Source organism: Dendropsophus ebraccatus, chromosome 14 (genome assembly GCF_027789765.1).
Source record: "Dendropsophus ebraccatus isolate aDenEbr1 chromosome 14, aDenEbr1.pat, whole genome shotgun sequence".
Taxonomy (NCBI): Eukaryota; Metazoa; Chordata; class Amphibia; order Anura; family Hylidae; genus Dendropsophus; species Dendropsophus ebraccatus.
Window position 1 is genome coordinate 39574611 of NC_091467.1, and position 23111 is coordinate 39597721.

At 42.8% G+C, this 23111-nt stretch overlaps 1 protein-coding gene across 1 annotated transcript in view; it reads right to left on the bottom strand.

The window, feature by feature from the left end:
- CACNA1G (calcium voltage-gated channel subunit alpha1 G) overlaps positions 1-23111 on the bottom strand; it is a 359907-nt gene that overhangs the window by 17653 nt on the left and 319143 nt on the right. Inside the window, exons 33-35 of the mRNA XM_069953244.1 lie at positions 18341-18466; positions 8462-8636; positions 210-343 (exon numbers count right to left, since the gene is read on the bottom strand). Of these exons, the coding sequence (XP_069809345.1) occupies positions 210-343; positions 8462-8636; positions 18341-18466 (435 nt within the window). The remainder of the gene's footprint in view (positions 1-209; positions 344-8461; positions 8637-18340; positions 18467-23111) is intronic.

Genomic DNA, 23111 nt, shown 5'->3' on the forward strand with positions numbered 1-23111 from the left:
GGTAATTTTGAGTGGCAATAAAACAGATTTAAAAAAATGACCATATTTTGCAAAACCAGGTTGTAAGTAATGAGCATTTCCATTATTTGGACAGTTGTAATTATGCCTGTTATTCTATAGGGTGTGTGCACTGCCATCCATTTTTTTTCCTGCTTTTTTCCTTGCATTTTATTGAAAGCATTTATATAACAGATGTGCACTATACATACCTGTCGTCGTAGCATTCTATGTGTAGATGGTGACCGCAGGGGAGCAGTGAGCTTTGGGATCACTAATTCAGATTTGATATCATTTAGCACAGCTTCTTGTAAAAGGTAGTTGCTGTCAACATGAGTGTTAGAACCTGTGCCGATGTCAAAGCAAAATAAGAATCCAAGTTATTCTGCATTATCTGACATTACCAAATATAAAACATACCAAAATATGTACTTACAATATATTATTTTCTGATACAAAAGTACAATTTTTTTTCTTAACTACATTTTGACAACTTTGGGCAACCATTTTATTTCTTATGGCAACTAAACTGCTTATTCATAGTGCAGTGCGAAAAAAGGTTTTTGGGCATGTATGCAGGGCAGCTATGTTTTCATTAGAATATACAGAATATACATTTGCCTTGCAGGTAAAGTTTGTGGAAAACTTAAAAAGTGATATTATATTATGAAAATAGAGCATTTAAGTAGAAGCATAGTGATTTTAAGATGTCAATTTATTTAAACAAAAGCCAACAACAGTGGTGAGTATGCCCCAACAAAAAATGACAATATCTCAATGACTTGTTATGTACTGTACTCTTCAGCATTAATTACAGCTTGAAATTTAGGCAAATAACTCTACTTATTGTCTGCTCAGGTATGGCAGGAACGGCCCTCAGGTCATTGAGGTTTTGGGGTACAGAGTTTACGTGCCTTTACATGGCCACTTGGCTCAGGTGTTCTATGGGATTCAGGAGAAAGTGCAGGCCTCTCCATTCGAGGTACCCTACTCTCCCGCAGTCATTCTCTAATTATAGGACCTAATGAGCTGGAGATGAAATTTAGAGGCATAATGACTGGATTACTGATGTTATTCAAGTAGTATGGTTTGTCACTATGCCATTCAAAAAATATAGGGTAAATTTAGATTTAGTAGACACACTGACCTGCCCACACTATAACACCAGAGCCCCTGGTCACAACAGTGGCTGATGCATAGCGCTTTCTTCGACATCATTAGCAGCCATCATTTCTGCTTAGGGTGAATGTGCAGTTGTGCCCTACAGTTTGTAAATGGTTCAGAGACGAGTACATACTACTTGAATAACATCAATAATGCAGTCATTGTGTCTCTAAATGAACAACACGGACCTACTTTCATCTTCATAGACGACAATGCTCCAGGTCCTTGTGGTCGCAACATTAGGGAAAGGCTGCTGGAAACTGGGGTACCTCAAATGGAGTGGCCTGCCCTTTCTCCAAACCAGATTACCATAAAAAAAACCTATGGGATCTGCTGAGTCGCTCGGTACTATCTACCCCAGAACCTCAATAACCTGAGGGCTGCCCTTCAAGAAGAATGGGATGCAATGCCTCATTAGTTAACTTGTTGACAGCATGAGACATAATTTTTAAGTTATAATTGATTCTTAACCCCTTCGTGCTGCAGCTAGTTTGGGTCTTAGGGTCTATTTACACAGAAAGATTATCTGACAGATTATCTGCCAAAGATTTGAAGCCAAAGCCAGAAACAGACTATAAATAGAGATGAGCGAACCTCGAGCATGCTCGAGTCGATCCGAACCCGAACTTTTGGCATTTGATTAGCGGTGGCTGCCGATCGTTCGGGCTCGGATCGGCTCATCTCTAACTATAAACAGAGATCAGGTCATAAAGGAAACCCTGAGATTTCTCCATTTCTCAAATCCATTCCTGGGTTTGGCTTCAAATCTTTGGCAGATAATCTGTCAGATAATCTTTCTGTGTAAATGGGCCCTTAATGACCAGAGTGTATACTATGTGTATGCATTCCAGGCTGGGATTCCTTAGAAGGCAGCACTATGTAAGTTCAGTAGTAATCACGGCCGTTGTTGCAACGGGCGTGATTATTTCGAAACTTATGCAGTGGGAACATGCCTTAGGCCGTAAAAAAATGGAAAATAGAAATTTTCCAATAATATATCTGACAGACTTTTTTTAAGCCAAAGCCAGGAATGAATATGAAAAGAGGAGAAATCTCAGTCTTTCCTTTATTATCTGTTCTCTGTTAGAAAGTCAATTTCTGGCTGATTTGTCAGTTGATCTGTTGGTATAATAGGGCCCTTACACTTTGACTAATCCCGCTGTTCCAGTCCTGTATCGTCGGGTCCCGCCATCCTGATTTCCCTCCTCATTTGTGCCACTAATGGTGCATTTACACAGAGAGATTTATCTGACAGATCTTTGAAGCCAAAGCCAGGAACAGACTCTAAACAGAGAACAGGTAATAAAGGAAAGACTGGGATTTTCAAATCCATTCCTGGCTTTGACTTAAAAATCTGTCAGATACTCCTGAAAACACCCCACTTGCAAGAATCCTTGTCTTCTTCTCTTTCAACCTTTTTCTCTGAAAATGTAGGTTCTGTGGACTCCCCAGTGGTCTTATGGGAAGCGCACAAAGAGGTAATGAGGGGTCATTGTATCGCCATGAGCACTAAACTAAAAAAGATAGGAACCATATGATGGAACAGTTATTGGCTCAGTTGCGGAAACGCGAGGAAAAATTGTTGGCTGCTCCCTCTCTACCTCTACTCAGGAAGGTTATTAGCCTCCGGGCAAAGGTCAAAAGCCTGGCCCTGCACAAAACTCCTCTTATATACGAGACAAAAGTATTATGAGAGAGGGAACAAAGCGCATGCGCTTCTAGCCAAACAATTACGTGACCGCGCCGAGCAGCAAACTCTGCATATGTTACGAGACACTGATGGCACTCTACTTCATGACCCCTCAGCCATAGCTGAGAAATTTCAGAAATATTTTGCAGGTTTATACCATTTGCCTTCACCACTGCCTGGGGATCACGCCGAACGCACAAATCTCTTCGACTCTTTTCTTACTGATTGCCAATTACCAAAACTACCCTCAGAGGCCCATGAGGAACTAAATGCAGATGTAATGGCAGAGGAGCTAGGGGAAGTACTGAAAACCCTACCAGCAGGCAAGTCACCGGGGCCAGACGGTTTCACCTACTTGTATTATCGCACCTTCGCCCCTATACTAAATCCCCACTTATTAGCCATGTTTATGGCATTTTTGTCAGGTGCCCCACTCCCCACTTCACTCACGCATGCCTATATATGTTTAATCCCCAAGCCCGGGAAGGATCCAGCTGACTGTGGGAGCTACCGCCCTATCGCTCTCTTGAATACGCATCTCAAGCTATACACTAAGATCCTTGCTTCCCGCCTGTCGAGATGGCTACCTCAACTAATAGATAAAGACCAAGTTGGTTTTGTTGCATGTCGACAGGGGGGAGACAACACTCGAAGAATGGTGAACTTGATAGACGCAATAAACAAAGAGCAAGGCTCTGCATTGTTGTTGGGACATGACGCGGAAAAGGCCTTCGACCGCCTGGGCTGGCTTTTTATGATGAGAGTACTGGAAACCTACGGATTACAGGGGGCCTTTCTCAGGGCGGTCGGAGGTCTATATTCCTCACCAACGGCCTCAATCAAGTTCCCACACGCTATGTCTGGTGTGATCGACATCCATAATGGCACACGCCAGGGGTGCCCTCTATCGCCGTTGATTTTTGTGATGTGCATTGAACCCCTGGCTTCTGCCAAACGCCATCACCCAGACATCCATGGGATCCAAATACGAGGAAAAGAATATAAATTGTCCTTTTTTGCAGACGACGTTCTACTCACTTTAACTCAGCCACACATCTCCCTTCCTAACCTTCACACACTGCTGGCTACCTTTAGTTGTCTCTCCGGGTATAAAGTAAACGCATCCAAGACGGAAGCCCTCCCTATTAATATCCCAGACCCGATACTGTCAACGCTCAGAATGAATTTTAAGTATAATTGGAAGGACACCTCTCTCAAATACCTGGGGTTTCAAATCACAAATTCATATTAATCTTTATATACACATAATTTTCCCAAATTGTTTGCTGATATCCGGTCCCTACTGGAGAAGTGCTTTACCCATGCTTTACCCATTTCACTACTGGGTCGAATAGCAGCGGTCAAAATGACTATACTACCCAAAATCCTCTACTACTTCGAGACCCTCCCTATCCCCGTCCCTATGAGCGTATTGAAAACTGTTCAAGCCTCCATCCTGCGCTTCGTGTGGGCGCATAGGCGGCATAGAGTTACAAAAAATATTCTACAAGCCCCTAAGTGTCTGGGAGGACTTGCATTACCAGACTTGGCCTGCTATTATTGGGCAGCTCATTTGCGTCATATCCCAGCTTGGGCATCACCTTTGGCCTACACGAAGTGGATGATGATTGAAAAACTATGGATAGCCCCAATACACCCCAATTCCCTCCTATGGGCCACTCCGAACACACCTCTCCAAGGGCCGGTTTTGGGTCCTATAACTCACACTAGGCGAATATGAAACATGTGTATTAAAAAGTTTCCCCTAGCCTCTAAATGTTCTCCCATGACCTCCTTCCTGTTCCACCCGGGTTTGCAGGACAGTCTAACCGGAGCTATGACTAAGGTTTGGTAGGCCAGTAACCTATTTAGATTCGCTGACATTGTCAACCATAAAGACAGGACTCTCCTACCATTCCCCACCTTAGTCTCTGATCATGCGCTATCTCCTACAGCACAGTATCAATACCTTCAGATCAAGCATTTCATGACTACGTTATTTTTCACAACTAAGGTTTCTCTTCCCACAGATTTTGAGAGGCTATGTAAAGCAGGGGTTTCCACTAAAGGTCTTATCTCAGACATATACCGTATATCAACCCCTTAAGGACGGGGCCCATTTTCGTTTTTGCGTTTTCGGTTTTTCCTCCTTGTGTTTAAAAGGCCATAGCACTTGCATTTTTCCACCTAGAAACCCATATGAGCCCTTATTTTTTGCATCATTAATTGTACTTTGCAATGACAGGCTGAATTTTTGCATTTGGTACACTACGAAACCATAAAAAAATTCAAAGTGTGGTGAAATTGAAAAAAAAAAACGCATTTCATTTATTTGGGGGAACTGTGTTTTTACGCCATTCGCCCTGGGGTAAAACTGACTTGTTATGCATGTTCCACAAGTTGTTACGATTAAAACGATATGTAACATGTATAACTTATATTGTATCTGATGGCCTATAAAAAATTCAAACAATTGTTAACAAATATACGTTCCTTAAAATCGCTCCATTCCCATGCTTATAACGCTTTTATTCTTGGGTCTATGGGGCTGTGTCAGGTGTCATTTTTTGCGCCATGATGTGTTCTTTCTATCGGTACCTTGATTGCGCATATACGACTTTTTGATCGCTTTTTATTACATTTTTTCTGGATTTGATGCGACCAAAAAGGGCGCAATTTTGCACTTTGGGATTTTTTTGCACTGACGCCGTTTACCGTGCCAGATCAGGAATGTGATTAATTAATAGTTTGGGCGATTACGCACGCGGTGATACCAAACATGTTTATTTATTTATTTATTTGTTTACTTTTATTTAAAACCTGGGAAAAGGGGGGTGATTCAGACTTTTATCAGGGGAGGGGGCCCCCCTGGGGGACTTCTAGTATATATACTTTGATCTCTCATTGAGATCTCTGCAGCATAGATATGCTGCAGAGATCAATGAGATAGGCACTCGTTTACTTCCAGCTGCTGCAGCCGGAAGTAAACGAGCGCCGAGCCGGGGACGGCGCCATCTTGGACGAGTCCCCGGCCGGCATCAGTAACGGAGATCGCTCCTCCCGGACAACGTCCCGGAGGAGCGATCTCCCCCACTAGACACCAGGGAACGGTTGCCTCCATTAATCAGAGGCAGCTGTCAGTTTTGACAGCTGCCTCCGATTAGCTAATTAGCGGGCATGGCGATCAGACCGTGCCCGCTAATAGCGGCGGTCCCGGGCTACATGCGGCTTCAAAGCGGGGTCGCCGCGTGGCCCCGCTTTGAAGTGCTAATGAGGACATATGACGTACGGGTACGTCATATGTCCTTAAGAGGTTAAAGAGCCCTCCCCCTGACGGCGACATTAGATACCCCTACATGTCACGCTGGGAAGCGCTCTTTAGAAAACAGTTATCTCAAACTGTCTGGAGTGTAATATGGGACAGAGCTGCTAAGACGTCTATATGCACAACGTACAAAGAAAACCAATACAAATTGATGCTTTTCTGGTACCACATGCCCGAATTCCTACACGCACTAAACCCGGCACTACCCAAAACATGCTGGAGATGTGAGAGGGGAGTGGGTACCCTGCAACATATTTATTGGACATGCCCTTTAATAATTTCCTACTGGGAGATGGTACGAGACCTGATTAAAGACCTTAGCGACTTGGAGAGCCCCCTAGACCCTATCTTTTATCTATTTAATGTACCATCCATGAAGTTGGGACCTAAAACTATGAAATTACTGCTACATATTCTCACGGCAGCTAGATGCTAAGTAGCTCGATCTGTATGCTCGGATCTTAGATGTTAGAAATATGGAACAGTTAACTACGATGATTAACAATAAGCTTGAACATCTAAATAAGGTTTGGAGTCTCTTGCATATATACTGGGCAGAAAAAGAGTCAGACTGTGCTAGACCCTTGGGTGCAGGACAGTCTACGTAGTCCATATACTCTCACCACAAACCCCTTCCTTGTGTTTTCTGTCTTGTCTTGTCCCCCCGAAGTATTTGTTTTTCCCCACTATTACACTAGAGGGGTGTATACACCATGTTTTTCTACACCGTTTGAATGTTAACTACTTTGGATTTAATAGGGTTTATGTAATGTTTCTGTTTATGTGACCATCATACAATTGTCATTTACCCTCTAATTGTTCATTTCTGTATTGTATAAAATATAAAACTTTCAATAAAAATTACAATAAAAAAAAAAAAATCTGTCAGATAAATCTCTCTGTGTAAATGCATCATAAGGCCATGTTCCAATGGCGTATTGTACCGACCGTTCCGTGACCTGGCCGGTCTCTGCAAAGATCATCCCCGCTGGTACTGCAGTACCAGCTAGATGATCTATAGCCGTAGAGTTCTGATGCGGGCGCATCGGCGCTCGGGCCCGCATCAGACATTTCCATAGCACACTGTGAATAGTCCATAGTGTGCACTGACACTGACATTTTCTACAGCCGCTATTCAATCAATAGCGGCCACAGAAACCTGACATGTCAGTTCTTTGCGGCGCCGCTTGGGATCCCGGCCGGAGCGTATACTATGTGTATATGCTCCGGCCGGGATCCCATAGAAGAACATGCAGCGTAGCTATTCTTACAAAGTACGACCGTTGTTTGTCAATTGCAACAACGGACGTACTTTTACGCTGTGTGAACATAGCCTAATACTTCTGCATTTTACTCTGAGCTAGTAGGCAGGCCCTCAACTCAACTGCAGCAGTGAACAGGGGCATGCACTGCTGCTTGCCAATCGGCCTTTATCCTTACTGGGACAGTTTGGGCAGAGCAAACTGACATTGCTTCTTGCATTTGGTCTATTTTTAAATAAAGACTAGAGATGAGCGAACCTCGAGCATGCTCGAGTCCATCCGAACCCGAACTTTTGGCATTTGATTAGCGGTGGCTGCTGAAGTGTGATAAAGCCCTAAGGCTATGTGGAAAACATGGATATAGTCATTGGCTGTACCCACATTTTCCAGACAACCTTAGAGCTTTATCCAAGTTCAGCAGCCCCTAATCAAATGCCAAACGTTCGGGTTCGGATTGACTCGATCCCGAACCCGGTTGGCTCATCTCTAATAAAGACCAAATGGCACTAGTTTTCCAGAAAAAGAGACATAAAGTGGCCTATATTATAGCATTGTATTTCATATATAAAACTGGAAAAAAAAATGAACAAAGTGATTTGAAAAATTGTACTGTGCTGATTTACCATAATTTATTGGTAATGACTAGAGATGAGCGAACCTCGAGCATGCTCGAGTTGATCCGAACCCGAACTTTCGGCATTTGATTAGCGGTGGCTGCTGAAGTTGGATAAAGCCCTAAGGCTATGTGGAAATCATGGATATATTCATTGGCTGTATCCATGTTTTCCAGACAACCTTAGAGCTTTATCTAAGTTCAGCAGCCCCAGCTAATCAAATACCAAACGTTCGGGTTCGGGTCAACTGGAACCCGAACCCGGTTCGCTCATCTCTAGTAATGACAGTGCCCATTTAACCCATTTCCAATACCAAAAGCATTGATGAAGGGCACTGAAATTTAGGCAAAATAAAAACGTGGTCTGGTCTGAATATTCTAGTTTACATATTATATAGTACAATGCGCACCTGATTTCTGGCAAGAGAGTTTTATTTTTGCTTGGCACTCTGCACACACGTGTTCTGTCCTTAACATATAGCTGTCATTTGGCAGTGAGTGGGTTCTGCAAACCAGAGGCTTTTTCACACTGAGCAAATTAATTTCTTTAACAGCTGATGACTTTTGTACTGGGGAATATTCACTCTAAAATGAAAAAAGAGAAAAGTACATAATTAAAGAAATTATGCCCACTCTTAAACACATTTTTTTAATATGTATATTGGTTAAAAAATTTTGTCCACAAATATCCCCTTAGGGTTTACCGGTTAAGGGTGGGTTCACACTACAGAATCTGTGTGGATAAGTTCCGGCGGATCCTGTTGCTCATCCCCACTCGCGGCGGCACGCCTCTCTGTCCGTGCCATAGACACCATTCTATGGCCGGGCGGATTCTGCATTCCACCGAAAGTTTTAACATGTACGCAAATGGGTGTGAGCGCCGGAATCTGCCGGAACTTATCTGCGCGGATTCTGTAGTGTGAACCCACCCTAAATTGCTCAAGGTCCACCCACTGGGACCTCTGCGATCATCTGCTTTATGTATGTCATGCAGGAAGTGGTGTATTCTTTCCAGTCTGGCACGGTGCTTTCTACTGCCACCTCTGTCTGTGACAGGAACTGTTTTCCATGGGGAATTTCTACTGCTTTGGACAGTTCCTGTCATGGACAGAGGTGGCAGCACAGAGCACTGTGTTATTCTGGAAAGAATATGCCACGTCCACAGGGCATACAGTAGCAGCTGATAAGTAGATTTCTTAATAAAAGTAATTCCAAAATCTGTACAACTTTCAGACACCAGTTGATCTTGCCCCTCCACCCCCTCCTGACTGGGCTAAATGCATTGGGTCTTGATTAACAAGTAAAGTGTGCATCCCTTAACCCCTTACTTGCTGGTGTGGGCCAGTGCACTCATCACGGCAAATGGGGGGTGGGGTCAGACACTAAAGATCTACACATGGCTGCTTAGTGTCTAATGGTGCGTTTACACAGAGAGATTTATCTGACAGATTTTGAAAGCCGAAGCCAGGAATGGATTTGAAAAGAGGTAAAACCTCAGTCTATCCAGTCTAACCTGATCTCTGTATATAGTCTGTTCCTGGCTTTGGCTTCACAAATCTGTCAGATAAATCTCTCTGTGTAAACGCACCATTAGGGTCCATTTACACAGAAAGATTATCTGACAGATTATCTGCCAAAGATTTGAAGCCAAAGCCAGAAACAGACTATAAACAGAGATCAGGTCATAAAGGAAAGCCTGAGATTTCTACTCTTTTCAAATCCATTCCTGGCTTTGGCTTCAAATCTTTGGCAGATAATCTGTCAGATAATCTTTCTGTGTAAATGGACCCTTATGCTGGGTTTACACGGAACGATTATCGTTTGAATTTTCGCTATAACGATCACATTTCAGCGATAATCGTTCCGTGTAAACATAGTGAACGATCAGGCGATGAGCGAAAAATCGTTCATTTTGTTCTTTCAACATGTTCTCAAATCGTCGTCCGTCGTTCGCTAAATATTCGCAGATCGCTTCGTGTAAACAGTCTTTCAAAGATTCACCCTATGTGAAAGATGAGCTTAAACGATCTTAAAAACTATCGCAATAACGATTTTTCTTAGGAATCTTCTAACGATTTTTCTCTGTCTAAATGCTGATCGTTATAAAAATAAAATTGTTGCTTCAAAATCGTTAATCGCTCAATTGGGGGAATTATCGTTCCGTGTAAACCTAGCATTAGGGTCCGTTTACACACACAGATTATCTGACAGATATCTGACAGATTTTTGCAGCCAAAGCCAGGAATGGACTATAAACAGGGAACAGGTCATAAAGGAAAGACTTAGATTTCTCTTTTTTCAAATCCATTTCTGGTTTTGGCTGCAAAAATCTGGCAGATAAATCTCTCTGTGTAAATGCACCATTAGGGTCCATTTACACAGAAAGATTATCTGTCAAAGATTTGAAGCCAAAGCCAGAAACAGACTATAAACAGGGAACAGGTCATAAAGGAAAGCCTGAGATTCCTCCTCTTTTGAAGTCCATTCCTTGCTTTGGCTTCAATTTTTTGGCAGATGATCTGTCAGATAATCTTTCTGTGTAAATGGTCCCTTAGGGTGCGTTTACACTCAGAGATATATCTGACAGATTTTGGAAGCCAAAATCAGGAATGGATTTGAAAAGAGGAGAAATCTCAGTCTTTCTTTTATGATCTGATCTCTGTTTATAGTCTGTTCCTGGCTTTGGCTTAAAAAAAAAATCTGTCAGATAAATCTCTCTGTGTAAATGCACATTAAGGCTATGTTCACACTACGTATATTTTCGGCCGTAGTGCGAACCGCGAATATACGCCCGTAGTTATGAGGTTGATGCGTACCCTGGAAAGTATACGATATACGGCCGCACAATGCACACTACGTATGAGCCTATGGCCGAATCGTATACGGCGCAATGAAAAAAGAACAAGACCATTGTTTGAGGCCGGAACAGTTCCAACTCACGGCCGTGGATTGCAATGCGGCCCCATACGAAATACTTTTTTCAGCCAAATCAAACTTGATTTTTATATTAAAAGGTTCTGTGTGGTTTACTGGGCTGGGCGAAGATTTCCAAGTAAATGACCTGCTTCAGACCGCTTCGAAACAAGCTAGGAAGCATAACTATACTACGGGCGTATGTTTGCAATTCGCCCGCATGTCTATTACGGCCGGACATATACATAGTGTGAACATAGCCTAAGGGTGCGTTTACACAGACAGATTTATCTGACAGATTTTGGAAGCCAAAGCCAGGAATGGATTTGAAAAGAGGATAGATTTCAGTCTTTCCTTTATGACCTGATCCCTGTTTATAGTCTGTTCCTGGTTTGGGCTTCAAAGATCTGTCAGATAAATCTGTCTGTGTAAACGCACCATTACCCTACTCCAAATTTTTGGGCTGAGTGCACTGCTATGCTGTGCATCCCCACCTAACCCCTAAGGGTGCGTTTACACAGAGAGATTTATCTGACAGATTTTCGAAGCCAAAGCCAGGAATGGATTTCAAAAGAGGAGAAATGTCAGTCTTTCATTATGAGCTGTTCCCTGTTTATAGTCTGTTCCTGGCTTTGGCTTCAAAGATCTGTCAGATAAATCTCTTTGTGTAAACGCACCATTACTCGCTGGTCTGGGTGCAGTGCACTTAGCCAAAAAAGTGGGGGAGGGGTCAAACCCATTTGCTAGGCTGAGCAGACAGAATTTGGTTTTCGTGTTTTTCTTTTCTTCTTATTTTTCAGATTCCTGTATCTAGAGGTCTACGTCGGATTTGGTGGATTTTTAAAAATTCAATGACCAGTGGATTCAAAGGAAATACAAAAGATAAAATGATCAACAATGGGGTGTGGTAGTGTTTCTATTTAATTTCCCCTCCCCCCGATGTAATTTTTTTTTTCTTAAAGGGAATCTGTCATTGGGTTTATGCTGCCTTGAATGAGGGTAGCATAAACTAATGACAAAAATGCTGAACAGATTTGGTGTATTACATCATTTTGTTCAGCCATTCTCCTAATATGCAGTAAAATAGGATTCTTGACACACCCCTCCCCCACCCTGCAGCTTCTGACAGTTGACTGTGTGGTGTCCCACTAGGGGTGTTACTATTTTTCACACCCTTGGCAAAAGTCTGTACTTTTTGTGGTCTTATTATAATAATAAGTAGTATTAAGAGTTGACCACTAGATGTCGCTGAATTATTTATAGATGTATGGAAGCTGCACAGCTGAAGGATGGCAAAGGGTTATTGTGTTTATGTGTACCAGAATCTGTACACATTAGGATTTCTGCTTTCTTCTCGCCTATCACCTCTTCTCTTTATTCTTCTACTGCACTCTGTTCACCCAACCACAGCGCACCCTACACGCTGTAGAGGAAGTTAGTCCCTTGGGTGGGGGAGGAGCAAGAGCTTTCCGTTCGGGACGGTGTGGAGAAAGGACGCAAGCTAAATAGCTCTCCACAGCAGTTTTGTCCGGGCCCTGATCCTCTGCCAGGTCCCCGTAGTTCAGTCTTAGCCAGTACTCAGCATGGGTAGGACGCAAGACAGCACACTGTTACCAACCAAGTACTTACACGAAGCACTATGCAGCGTTAAACCTCTTAGGAGTGGACCAGCCAAAAGATAACTTCAACCCACGCTGTGGACAAGGAAAGGTCACAGTGCAAGACAGTATCCACTAGAGAGCCAAAGAGCTAGGAATAGGGATGGTCCGAACCTGCCGAGGTTCGGGTTTGTATGAACCTGAACTCTCTGCAATTATTCCCGCTGTCTGCCCGCTCAGTGGAGAGGGTGGATACAGCCGGAGGACCGCCTGGAAAACTGGGATACAGCCTATGGCTATGGCTGTATCCCAGTTTTCAAGGCGGTCCTCCGGCTGTATTCACCCGCTGCACGGAGCAGGCAGACAGCGGGAATCATTGCCGAGAGTTCAGGTTCGTACGAACCCGAACCTCGGCAGGTTCGGACCATCCCTAGATAGGAACTGATCTGGGTGGAGCAAAGTTGCAGTAAGCCTATGATCTCCATCTCGCAGTGCGGGTGTCAGCAGGGAACCCTCAGCATTCCACTCAGCCCAGATAACAAGGTCTGGGGCCTGTGCCACCCATTAGTACGGTTTGGCCAACACTAGTGGGCATAAGGTAACCACCTTATGCCCACTAGTGTTGGCCAAACCGTACTAATGGTAAAGACTAAAGTAAAGGTCAATACGCCTGTTTATTGACTAGAGATGAGCTATCCTCGAGCATGCTCGAGTCCATCCAAACTTTCGGTATTTGATTAGCGGTGGCTGCTGAAGTTGGATAAAGCTCTAAGGCTATGTGGAAAACATGGATATAGTCATTGGCTGTATCCATGTTTTCCAGACAACCTTAGAGCTTTATCCAAGTTCAGCAGCCTCAGCTAATCAAATGCCGATCGTTCGGGTTCGGATGGACTGGAACCCGAACCCGGTTCGCTCATCTCTAGTATTGACCTTTACTTTAGTCTTCACACCACCTTATGCCCACTAGATTGGCCAAACACCTCCGGGGGCACACCACAACTGCCTATACACGGCATGGATAGATAACTGCTAATCAGAAACTAGTGAGTGGGGTTTTCTGCTTCTCATTAATAATATTAAACCAGGACTACTGGGCTCATGCTTACAATGGAGAGGATTACTTATTGTCCATGGTATTCAGGAGGATCTCTCCGAATCAGCTACAGAGAACAATGTTAGTGATACATCATTCTGTTCTGCTTCTCTGTCCCTAGTTTATGCTACCCTGAGATTGTCAGCAGGTCTAGGCTGTACTGAGTCACTTTAGGCTGGGTTCACACTGCATTTTTGCAATTGTTTTTTTTTTGGTCAGCCCGCTTGACATTTCTCTAGACCAAAACATAATAGAGAATAAGGCGGTGTTCACACAACATCTTTTTGAAGTAAAAAAAACAACCATTTTTTGATAATGTAGGCCGTAAATAATGAGCATGATCAATATTTGCGGCCACTATTATAAAATAATATCTGTTATCTTAAAAATGACAGCTATTATATAATCTAAAAAGACATTGTGGAAACATAGCTTCAAAGGTTTGTGTCGCGAGTTTCGCAAATTTTGCGTCAAACTTCTTAAGATTCATGTGTTTTTAAAGACAGTCCAGTAAAGATTTACATGAATCGACTATCCAGTATTTTAGCAAAGCAAGAACTCCAATGAACTCTGGGTTAACTTCAAACACCGCACCCACAGACTGGTTTAAATGGACTCTCAATACACAGCATCCACTGACTGATAATAGGATTTTTTTTCGCAACACCCAGTAACTTAATATAATGCCTAGTCAGCACTATTGACGTGCACACCCAGTGACTTGGTATAATGCCCAGCCAGCACCCATTCACATGGTATAATGCAAACCCATTGACTTGGTATAATGCCCAGCCAGCACCCATTCACATGGTATAATGCAAACCCATTGACTTGGTATAATGGTCAGGCAGCACCCATTGACATAATAATAATAATAATAATAATAATAATAATATTTATTTGTATACCGCCAACAGATTCCGCAGCGCTTTTTTTGACATGGTATAATGCACATCCAGTGAATTGGTATAGTGCCCAGCCACATCCATTAATGTGGAATAATGCACACCCGGTGACTTGGTATAATGCCGAGTCATCAACCATTGCTTTGGTATAATGCCCAGCCAGCACCCATTGATGTGGTATAATGCACACCGATTGACATGGTATAATGCCCAGCCAGCACCCATTGACTTGATATAATGTTCAGCCAGCACCTACTGACGTGATATAATGCACACCCAGTGACTTGGTATAATGACCAGCATGCACCCATTGATGTGGTATAATGCACACCCATTGACTTGGTATAGTACTCAGCCAGCACCCATTGACTTGACAAGAGGAAGGGATCCCCCCCTCCGCGATCGGATCATGGGCGGGGGGTTCCAGCCACTAGAAACCAGTAAGTGGGGCTGTAAAGAACATTTAAATGCAGCTGTCATGTTTGACAGCTGCATTTAATTGCCCAAATTCGCTAGTGCGGCGATCGGCAGCACCAGCTTATAGCTGTGGTCCCGAGCTGCAGAAAGCAGCCGAGATTGCTCAGTTCAGAGCAGTGACGTGACTCTCTGAACCTCCCCATTAGCCGCAGGATTTTCCGGTACATCCTTTGGCGGGAAGGGGTTAGGAGGGCCTTTAAGAGCAAATTTGGCCTCAATCTTTTAAGAACAACTTTGGTACCGTCCCTTTATAAACAACTTTGGTACCGCCCTTTTAATAGTGACTTTGGTATAATTCCTTTAAGAGCTAATTTGGCCCCGGCCTTTTGAGAACGACTTTGGTACTGTCCCTTTAACAGCAACTTTGGTACTGCTCCTTTAGGAGCGATTTTGGTACCATCCCTTTAAGAGCTAATTTGGCCCGGGCCCTTTAAAAATGACTTTAATATTGTCCATTTAAAAGCGACTTATGTACTGCCCCTTTAAGAGTGGCTTATGTACCGTCCCTTTAAGAGCGACTTTGGTACTGTCCCTTTAAAAGTGACGTTGGTACCACCCCTTTAAGAGCGATTTTGGTACTGCCCCTTTAAGGGCAGGTTTGGTACCAATTTGGCTCCGGCCTTTTGAGAGCGACTTTGGTACTGGCCCTTTAAGAGTGACTTAAATACGGTCATTTTAAGTAAATCAAGTGCCGGCCCTTTAAGAAAGATTGGCTGAGCGGCCTGTCCGCTCAGACACGCCACTATGAAGCTGGAGCACCCGGGACCCGGGGAGAAGAAGACCGCTAGAGGAGCCCTGCAGCATGGACAGGTATTGTATAAAGTTTAAGCAAGGGCTGCAAGGACATCGGTAACGATGTCCATGCAGCCCTTGTTAAACGATAATCAGGCCGGAGAATAGGCCCAGTAAAAGGGCACCGATCTAGGCGCTCGTTTACAGTTATTATCGGGTCACCATCAGCCTGTGTAATAGGACCCTAACTTTGATACCGACTCCTTAACAGTGACATCTATAGCAGCCTTATAATGGTAAAAAAAAATGCTCGGTTTTTCAGTAATTTTTGCGGCATAGATTACAGATCGGTACAAAAGCCCAACAGAAATCAATGGCCCTAAATTTGCCAAAATTGTGGAGCGTGAATGTAGCCTAAGGAGCAGTACATCACGTGTTTGCGCTGGAACTTTGGCTAAAACTACGTTTTTGCACATGGCATACAAAATTGCACTAGATTTCTAAAGGGGCTTTTGCTATTTTTCTGAATTTTTTATTTTTTACACTTGCACGAGGCATGGTTTCTTATTAGCTATTTGTGAGATTTATCGTGTAGTTTTTCAGTTTTCAAGAAAATAAGTTATGTAGAACTCCATACGTAGTTTTTTTTACCAAGCTATTTTAACCCAAAAAACTGCACTGATTTATCAAGACACTTCGCCTAATGATAAGTTTGGTGCAACAACCGTAAACTTTTGCACTCCATAAAAATACCACCTGTTCAACAAAAATTGTGCAGATGATGCATCTGCCCATGCCTTTTCCAGATTTAGGCTATGTTTACTCATAGTATGAGTTAGTTAGTCTTTTTGTCAGTCTTTTTTCTACCAAAATTAGGAGTGGAATTGACAGGACAAAATTATAATGTATAAGATTTGCCCAGTTTCTGTGTTTTCAACCCACACCTGGTTTTTTCAATATACAGTGAAACGTCTATGAGCCTACCACCGAATTTTGCATACACAGACACAAACACACACACACACACACACACAATTGTCTTTTATGGGGGTGGTCTAGTCAAAGAACAAAGTGTAGAAAATGCAGAATTAGGTATCCAATTGAAGCAGGAACATGTACAGCATACATTTACACATAAATCATTGTGAAAGAGCATACAGTCTTGTCTTTTATCATATATTTAATAAGACATCATTCATACTGGAAATATCACTGTATTATAAACTTTTTTTGCACATCTTAACATATGGGAAATATGCCTTAAACTATTCTTGGAGTTGACTACAGTATAACATAAGTACAATATTAGCTCTATACACAATTGTGTATAGAGCTAATACTGTATTTATTCATTATACTGGTATCAGGAGCTCTACACACCATTCTACTACATGACTGGCTCAGCTGTATACACCATTCTATTACATCACTGGTATCTACTCTTTACACTATTCTATAACATCACTTGTGTCAGCTCTATACACCATTTTATTACATCACTGGTATCAGCTGTATACATCTCTATGCATCACTGATATCAGCTGTATTCCATCACTGGTATCTACTCTTTACACTATTCTATTACATCACTTGTATCAGCTCTATACACCATTCTATTACATCACTGGTATCAGCTCTATACACCATTCTATTACATCACTGGCATCAGCTCTATACATTATTCCTTCACTGGCATCAGCTCTATACAACATTGTATTCCATCACTGGTATCAGCTCTATACACCATTCTATTCCATCACTGGTATCAGCTCTATACAACACCGTAATACATCACTGATATCAGCTGTATTAGCCATTCTATTCCACCACTGGTATCAGCTCTATACATTCAACCACTGTCATCAGCTCTATATACCATTCTATTCCATCACTGGTGTCAGCTCTATATACCATTCTATTCCATCACTGGTATCAGCTCTATACACCACCGTAATACATCACTGATATCAGCTGTATTAGCCATTCTATTTCATCATTATTATCAGCTGTATACCTCATTCTATTCCATCACTGGTATCAGCTCTATACACCATTCTATTTCATCATTGTTATCAGATGTATACCCCATTCTATTACATCACTGATATCAGCTGTATACCCCATTCTTTGACATCACTGGTATCATCTGTATATACCATTCTATTACATCACTGGTATCAGGATTTATACACCATTTTATTACAGTACATCACTGGTATCAGCTGCCAATTGCAAAGAAGAGGAGGAAGGGGGCAGGGATTGCGGCAGTGCATTCTGACAGCCCTCCCCTCTCTCCCTGTCAGCCTCTGTAAGCAGCTTGGACACTCACCCTCCCCTCCCACACTTGGTTTTGGTTGAAAAATACTGACCAAAATACTGAGAGAAATACTGTGTCTGAACATAGCCTTACGGGTGTATTACATCTTTACTGCATGAAGGGTTATACATTTTTTCAATATACAGTATAGTATAAGTTAAGTTAAGTTCAAACAAATTGAAGCAGATCTCTGGAAATTTGTAATTCATTTAGAGTATATGATAAAATATGATAGAAATAAATATGGATACTTTTGATTCGAGAACACTAAACACGACGTCATCTGGCAGTGAGTCGTCCGTTAGGGCTAAGGACCAGGACTTTTCGGACATAATGTCTGAAGTCAAGGACAATCCTTCCATCTCCGCAAGAGGAATCTAAATGAGGGAAAATGCCCAGGAAAAAAAAGGAACAAAATAAATGTTACCTAAATGTTTCTTTTATGCAATTTTTATCCCATGATATAAAGTAATAGATTACTAATAGAGATGAGCGAACCGGGTTCGGGTTCAAGTCGATCCGAACCCGAATGTTCAGCATTTGATTAGCAGTGGCTGCTGAACTTGGATAAAACTCTAAGGTTGTCTGGAAAACGTGGATACAGACAATGACTATATCCATGTTTTCCACATAGCCTTAGGGCTTTATCCAAGTTCAGAAGCCACCGCTAATCAAATGCCGAAAGTTCGGGTTCGGATCGACTCGAGCATGCTCCAGGTTCGTTCATCTCTAATTACTAATGAATGAGATGACAACATTTATATTTACTGAACCATCAATACAGCAACATCAAGGCCAATCCTTACTGCCCACTGCAAAAATTATAGTTTCCAATATACTCCCGTACAACTTTGGTGCAGGCCAATGGAAATTAAAGGCAGATGCATGTGTCTAGTGCATGTGTTTATCACCTAGCATATGCTGAATTTATATTTTATATAATGTATTATGCTCACGCGACATGATACACAAAGCTAAGCCATTAAGTTGACCATTCACAATCTGTAATCCTAAACCTGTTATAAGGGCTCTCATAACTGATAACCTGTACCTCTCTCAGTAGGTCTCTCCTGGCTTGAGAAAGGGGTGTATACCCCGAAAAGTGTTGTTTTATGAGAACAATATATAATGTTTTACTATAATCTGGTTATATCACCTGTATATGCTGTCCAGTGCCATTTGAAGTTTCCTGCATCATTCTGAGTAATCTCCGATGATCTGACACTTCTCTGCGTTACACTTCTCTACGATCCATTGGCTTTGGGTTTTGGACAACTCAGGGACTGCACTTTCCACTGATAGCGATCATAGGTGTTGTGCTCTCAGTACAACCCCTTAAAGGGGTTATCCAGCACTACAAAAACATGGCCACTTTCTTCCTGAGACAGCTCCACTCTTGTCTTCAGCTTGGGCGGGGTTTTTGCTGCTCAGTTCCATTGAAGTGAATGGAGCTTAATTGCAAACCGCACCTGTACTGGAGACAAGAGTCATGTTGCCTCTGAAAGTGACTCTGTACCCACAATCTGACCCCCCCCCCCAAACCGCTTGTACCTTCAGATAGCTGCTTTTAATCCAAGATCTGTCCTGCGAACCGTTTGGCAGGTGATGCGGTTATTGTCCTAAAAAACAACTTTTAAACTTGCAGCCCTGTGCCAAACGGCCGTGGCCTAGATTGTGTATGCATTAGGCTGGCACAACCTCTCTGTCCATCCTCCCCACCCCCCTCATCATTAGGAATGCTCCAGGCAGATTGTCTCCTATTCCTCAGCTGTGTCAGCATGGCACATGGGCTGGATCGTTAAGGCACTTGTGTAGTTTTCACTGCAGAGGAATAGGAAAAATGGTGAAAAAGGCAGGGAGGAGGGATGGGGGGTGGTGCAAAGTTAGGGCACAGATACTCCAAGCCACTGCCGTTGGGCACAGGGCTGCAAGTTTAAAAGTTGTTTTTAAGGACAATAACTGCATCACCTGCCGAACCGACCCCAGGACAGATCTTGGATTAAAAGCAGCTATCTGAAGGTACAAGTGGTTTGGGGGGGACAGATTGTGGGTACAGAGTCGCTTGAAAGAAAGGGGCCATGTTTTTGTAGCACTGGATAACCCCTTTAAGGTGAGCAGTTTTCATAATTTTCTGTGCATTTGTTTTATTAAGGTGTCACCTTATAGCCCCTTTCATATTGTGTTAGCCTTACTGATGAGTATAATGGTGGTCACCCAACTTTCCCCAGCATCTTGTACTCAATATAATGAAGGTCACCCTGCTTTCCAGCATCTGGTAGTTAGTATTAGAGATGAGTGAATCGCCTGTAAAAATGAAGCAAAGCGCTTTGGTGGATTGGCAATTGGCTTATCAGCCGTAAATCTGATCCACTCCCTACTGGTTCCCCCCGGGTGTGGGAAAAGCTGGACCCAGTCCTGGGTAACTGGTAGAAGTTTCCCAGGATTGGATTCAGTTTTTCCTTGCACTCGGGAAAGAGTGGCACAGAGCAGAACAGAGTTGAAAGGCAGACCGCTGATATGCTGCTTGATTATGAAATAAAGCGCTTTGCTTTGTTTAGTCGGGCGATTTTGTCATCTCTAATCAGTATTATGGAGGTCACCCAGCTTTCCCAGCACTCTATATACACGTGTATTGTTCTAATTGTAAGGTCCATACAATGAAAACAATATAGAGAAAATTATAAAAAAAAAAAGTCAACTCAGATGACAAGCCACACCCTGCAAACACACCCACAATAGACCATGCTCATAGACCACACCCACCATAAGCCACCGCCCTTGTTGCCAAAGCCTAAGCGTCCCTGGAAAAAAATTCAAATGTTGGCAACTATGCAGCATGTCAATGTAGTCAATCATCCAGTAGCCAAAGATGCAAAGCATCTGTTTTACACATCCATGTTGGATGAACAGTCCATAAGTTTTCAGCTGGATTGTGGAGCAAGCTGCAATGTTACACCTGTTAGGGTGTGTTTACACAGAGTTATCTGACCGATATCTAAAAAGTTTATTGAAGCCAAAGCCAGAACAAACTTTAAACAGAGAACAGGTCATAAAGGAAAGATTGAGATTTCTCCTCTTTTTTTTTTATTTATCCAATCTGTTTTATTGAAGTTTAAGCTAGTTCTCGTGCATTGCAAATGTCACAATAACGTCAACAGAGACGCGCAGGTCTCAGCAAAGTCTATGACATCTTGCATAGAGCCAATAAAATTTTTAACATTTTGTGCTATGAGAAGCCCAGTATTTAACACATATAGGGTACCGTTTTAGTACAATAACCATAACCTTGACAGAAAGCAGTGGCGTAGCTACCATAGAAGCAGGGTAGGCAGTTGCTATGGGGCCCATGCTGGAGGGTGGCCCTGGGGAGAAGGTAAGAGCATTTGTCCTTCTGCTTAACCCCTTATGTACTGCAGTGTGTAAGGGACCCAGTGTTTATTTACTAACATGCTGCAACACAAAAAAGAGGGTTAACAAGCAGAAGACAAGGAAATCTGCTCTGCTAACCCCTGACCTCTGTTCTCCAGCTTGCGCCATCAAGTAGGAAAATGTGCAGAGTTCCCTGCAGAGGTCAGGGGTTATCAGTGCGCAGGCAGTAAAGCAGATATAACCTTGTCTTCTAAACATTGGGTCACTGCAGTACATAAGGGGTTAAGTAGAAGGTAACCTGCTCCTGCACCTATGTATTTAACCATAAGGGCTCCTAATGGGCCATTATAGATAAAAACAGGGGACTGTCATAGCAAGCAGCCATTGGCTCTCTGCTCTGTCAGTCACTCTTGTGGCTGTAGCCAGGATTGTGCCTCTGGCCACAAGAGATTTTATTTTTTGGCCACATCACAGAGCATACACTGTGCATACGCAGTGCTTTGTGTTGTGCGTAGGGGAGGGAGGCCCCTTAAATTATTTTGCTATGGGGCCCCGTGAATCCTAGCATTGCCCCTGACAGAAAGGTAAACAAACTAAAAGAACATAGACCTCAACAGAATTATCAAGTAGGAAGGTAGACAGCCTAACATATGGTGACATTTATTGTAAGAGGAAAGAAGAAGGAGGGACTCCCCAAATTCAAGCTTGTTTCATGAGGGCTCTATGATAAACAGCCACTAGGGTCTTTCAGTAGCTGAGGGTGAAGAAAGATACTGATAGGTGTAGGTGGAGAGTCTGACCTTCAGTACAATGGAATAAGCAACTTTGTCGCCATCAACAGCAGGGTTGGGAGGTGGTGCTTAGTGCAAATAGGGCAAATGTGCATGTGGCAATCCACAAAAGAATGCGTGCAGGGATATCTTGATACTAGGGCAAGTGAACCATATGTGGGAGAGTGTTCCTGAGTGGGTGTTACATCTCCCACAAAGATCGTTATCCAAAATATTATTTTTCATCAACAGATGAAGAGTCATGTTCCACCTTGTTAATCACTTATGGACCATTCCTCTCTAGCCATTAGTTTAGGGAATGGGGAGTAGAGGTGGACTGGGAGCCATGATGAAATGTCCATCTTTGGTAGATCAAATTTTTTCCAGCATTTGAGAAGGCCAAAAGGGAAGAGCCAGCGAAATGGGATGTTCCATTGTCGTAGCTTATCCGTAAAAGGTGTCAAGATTCTGCTTTTCGCTAGAGTGCTAGCCGCTAGATCTTGGAAAAATTGTATTTGCGCACCCTCGTAGGTGATCTCTTCTGTTTCTCTTGCCGCTTTAAGCAGGGCAGCTGTGTCAACATAGTTTAGTAATGCGCAAATGACATCCCTGGGCAGATTATCTGCTACTATTTTTGGGCACAGAGCTCTATGGATTCTTTCAATCGTAATTGAATTGGCCCTGTCTTTCTCAAGCAGCCCAGTAATTATGGGCGTAGCCGCTGAAGGAAGCACATTGTGAGCTATAGACTCCGGCAGTCCCCTGAACCGTATTTCTTACATCAGCTTCTATTTTCCTGATACTCCAGCATCAGAAAGGCCTGAGATAATCCTGCTAGGTCAGAACTTATTTTGGAAAGCTTAACCCTGAGCAATTAACTTAT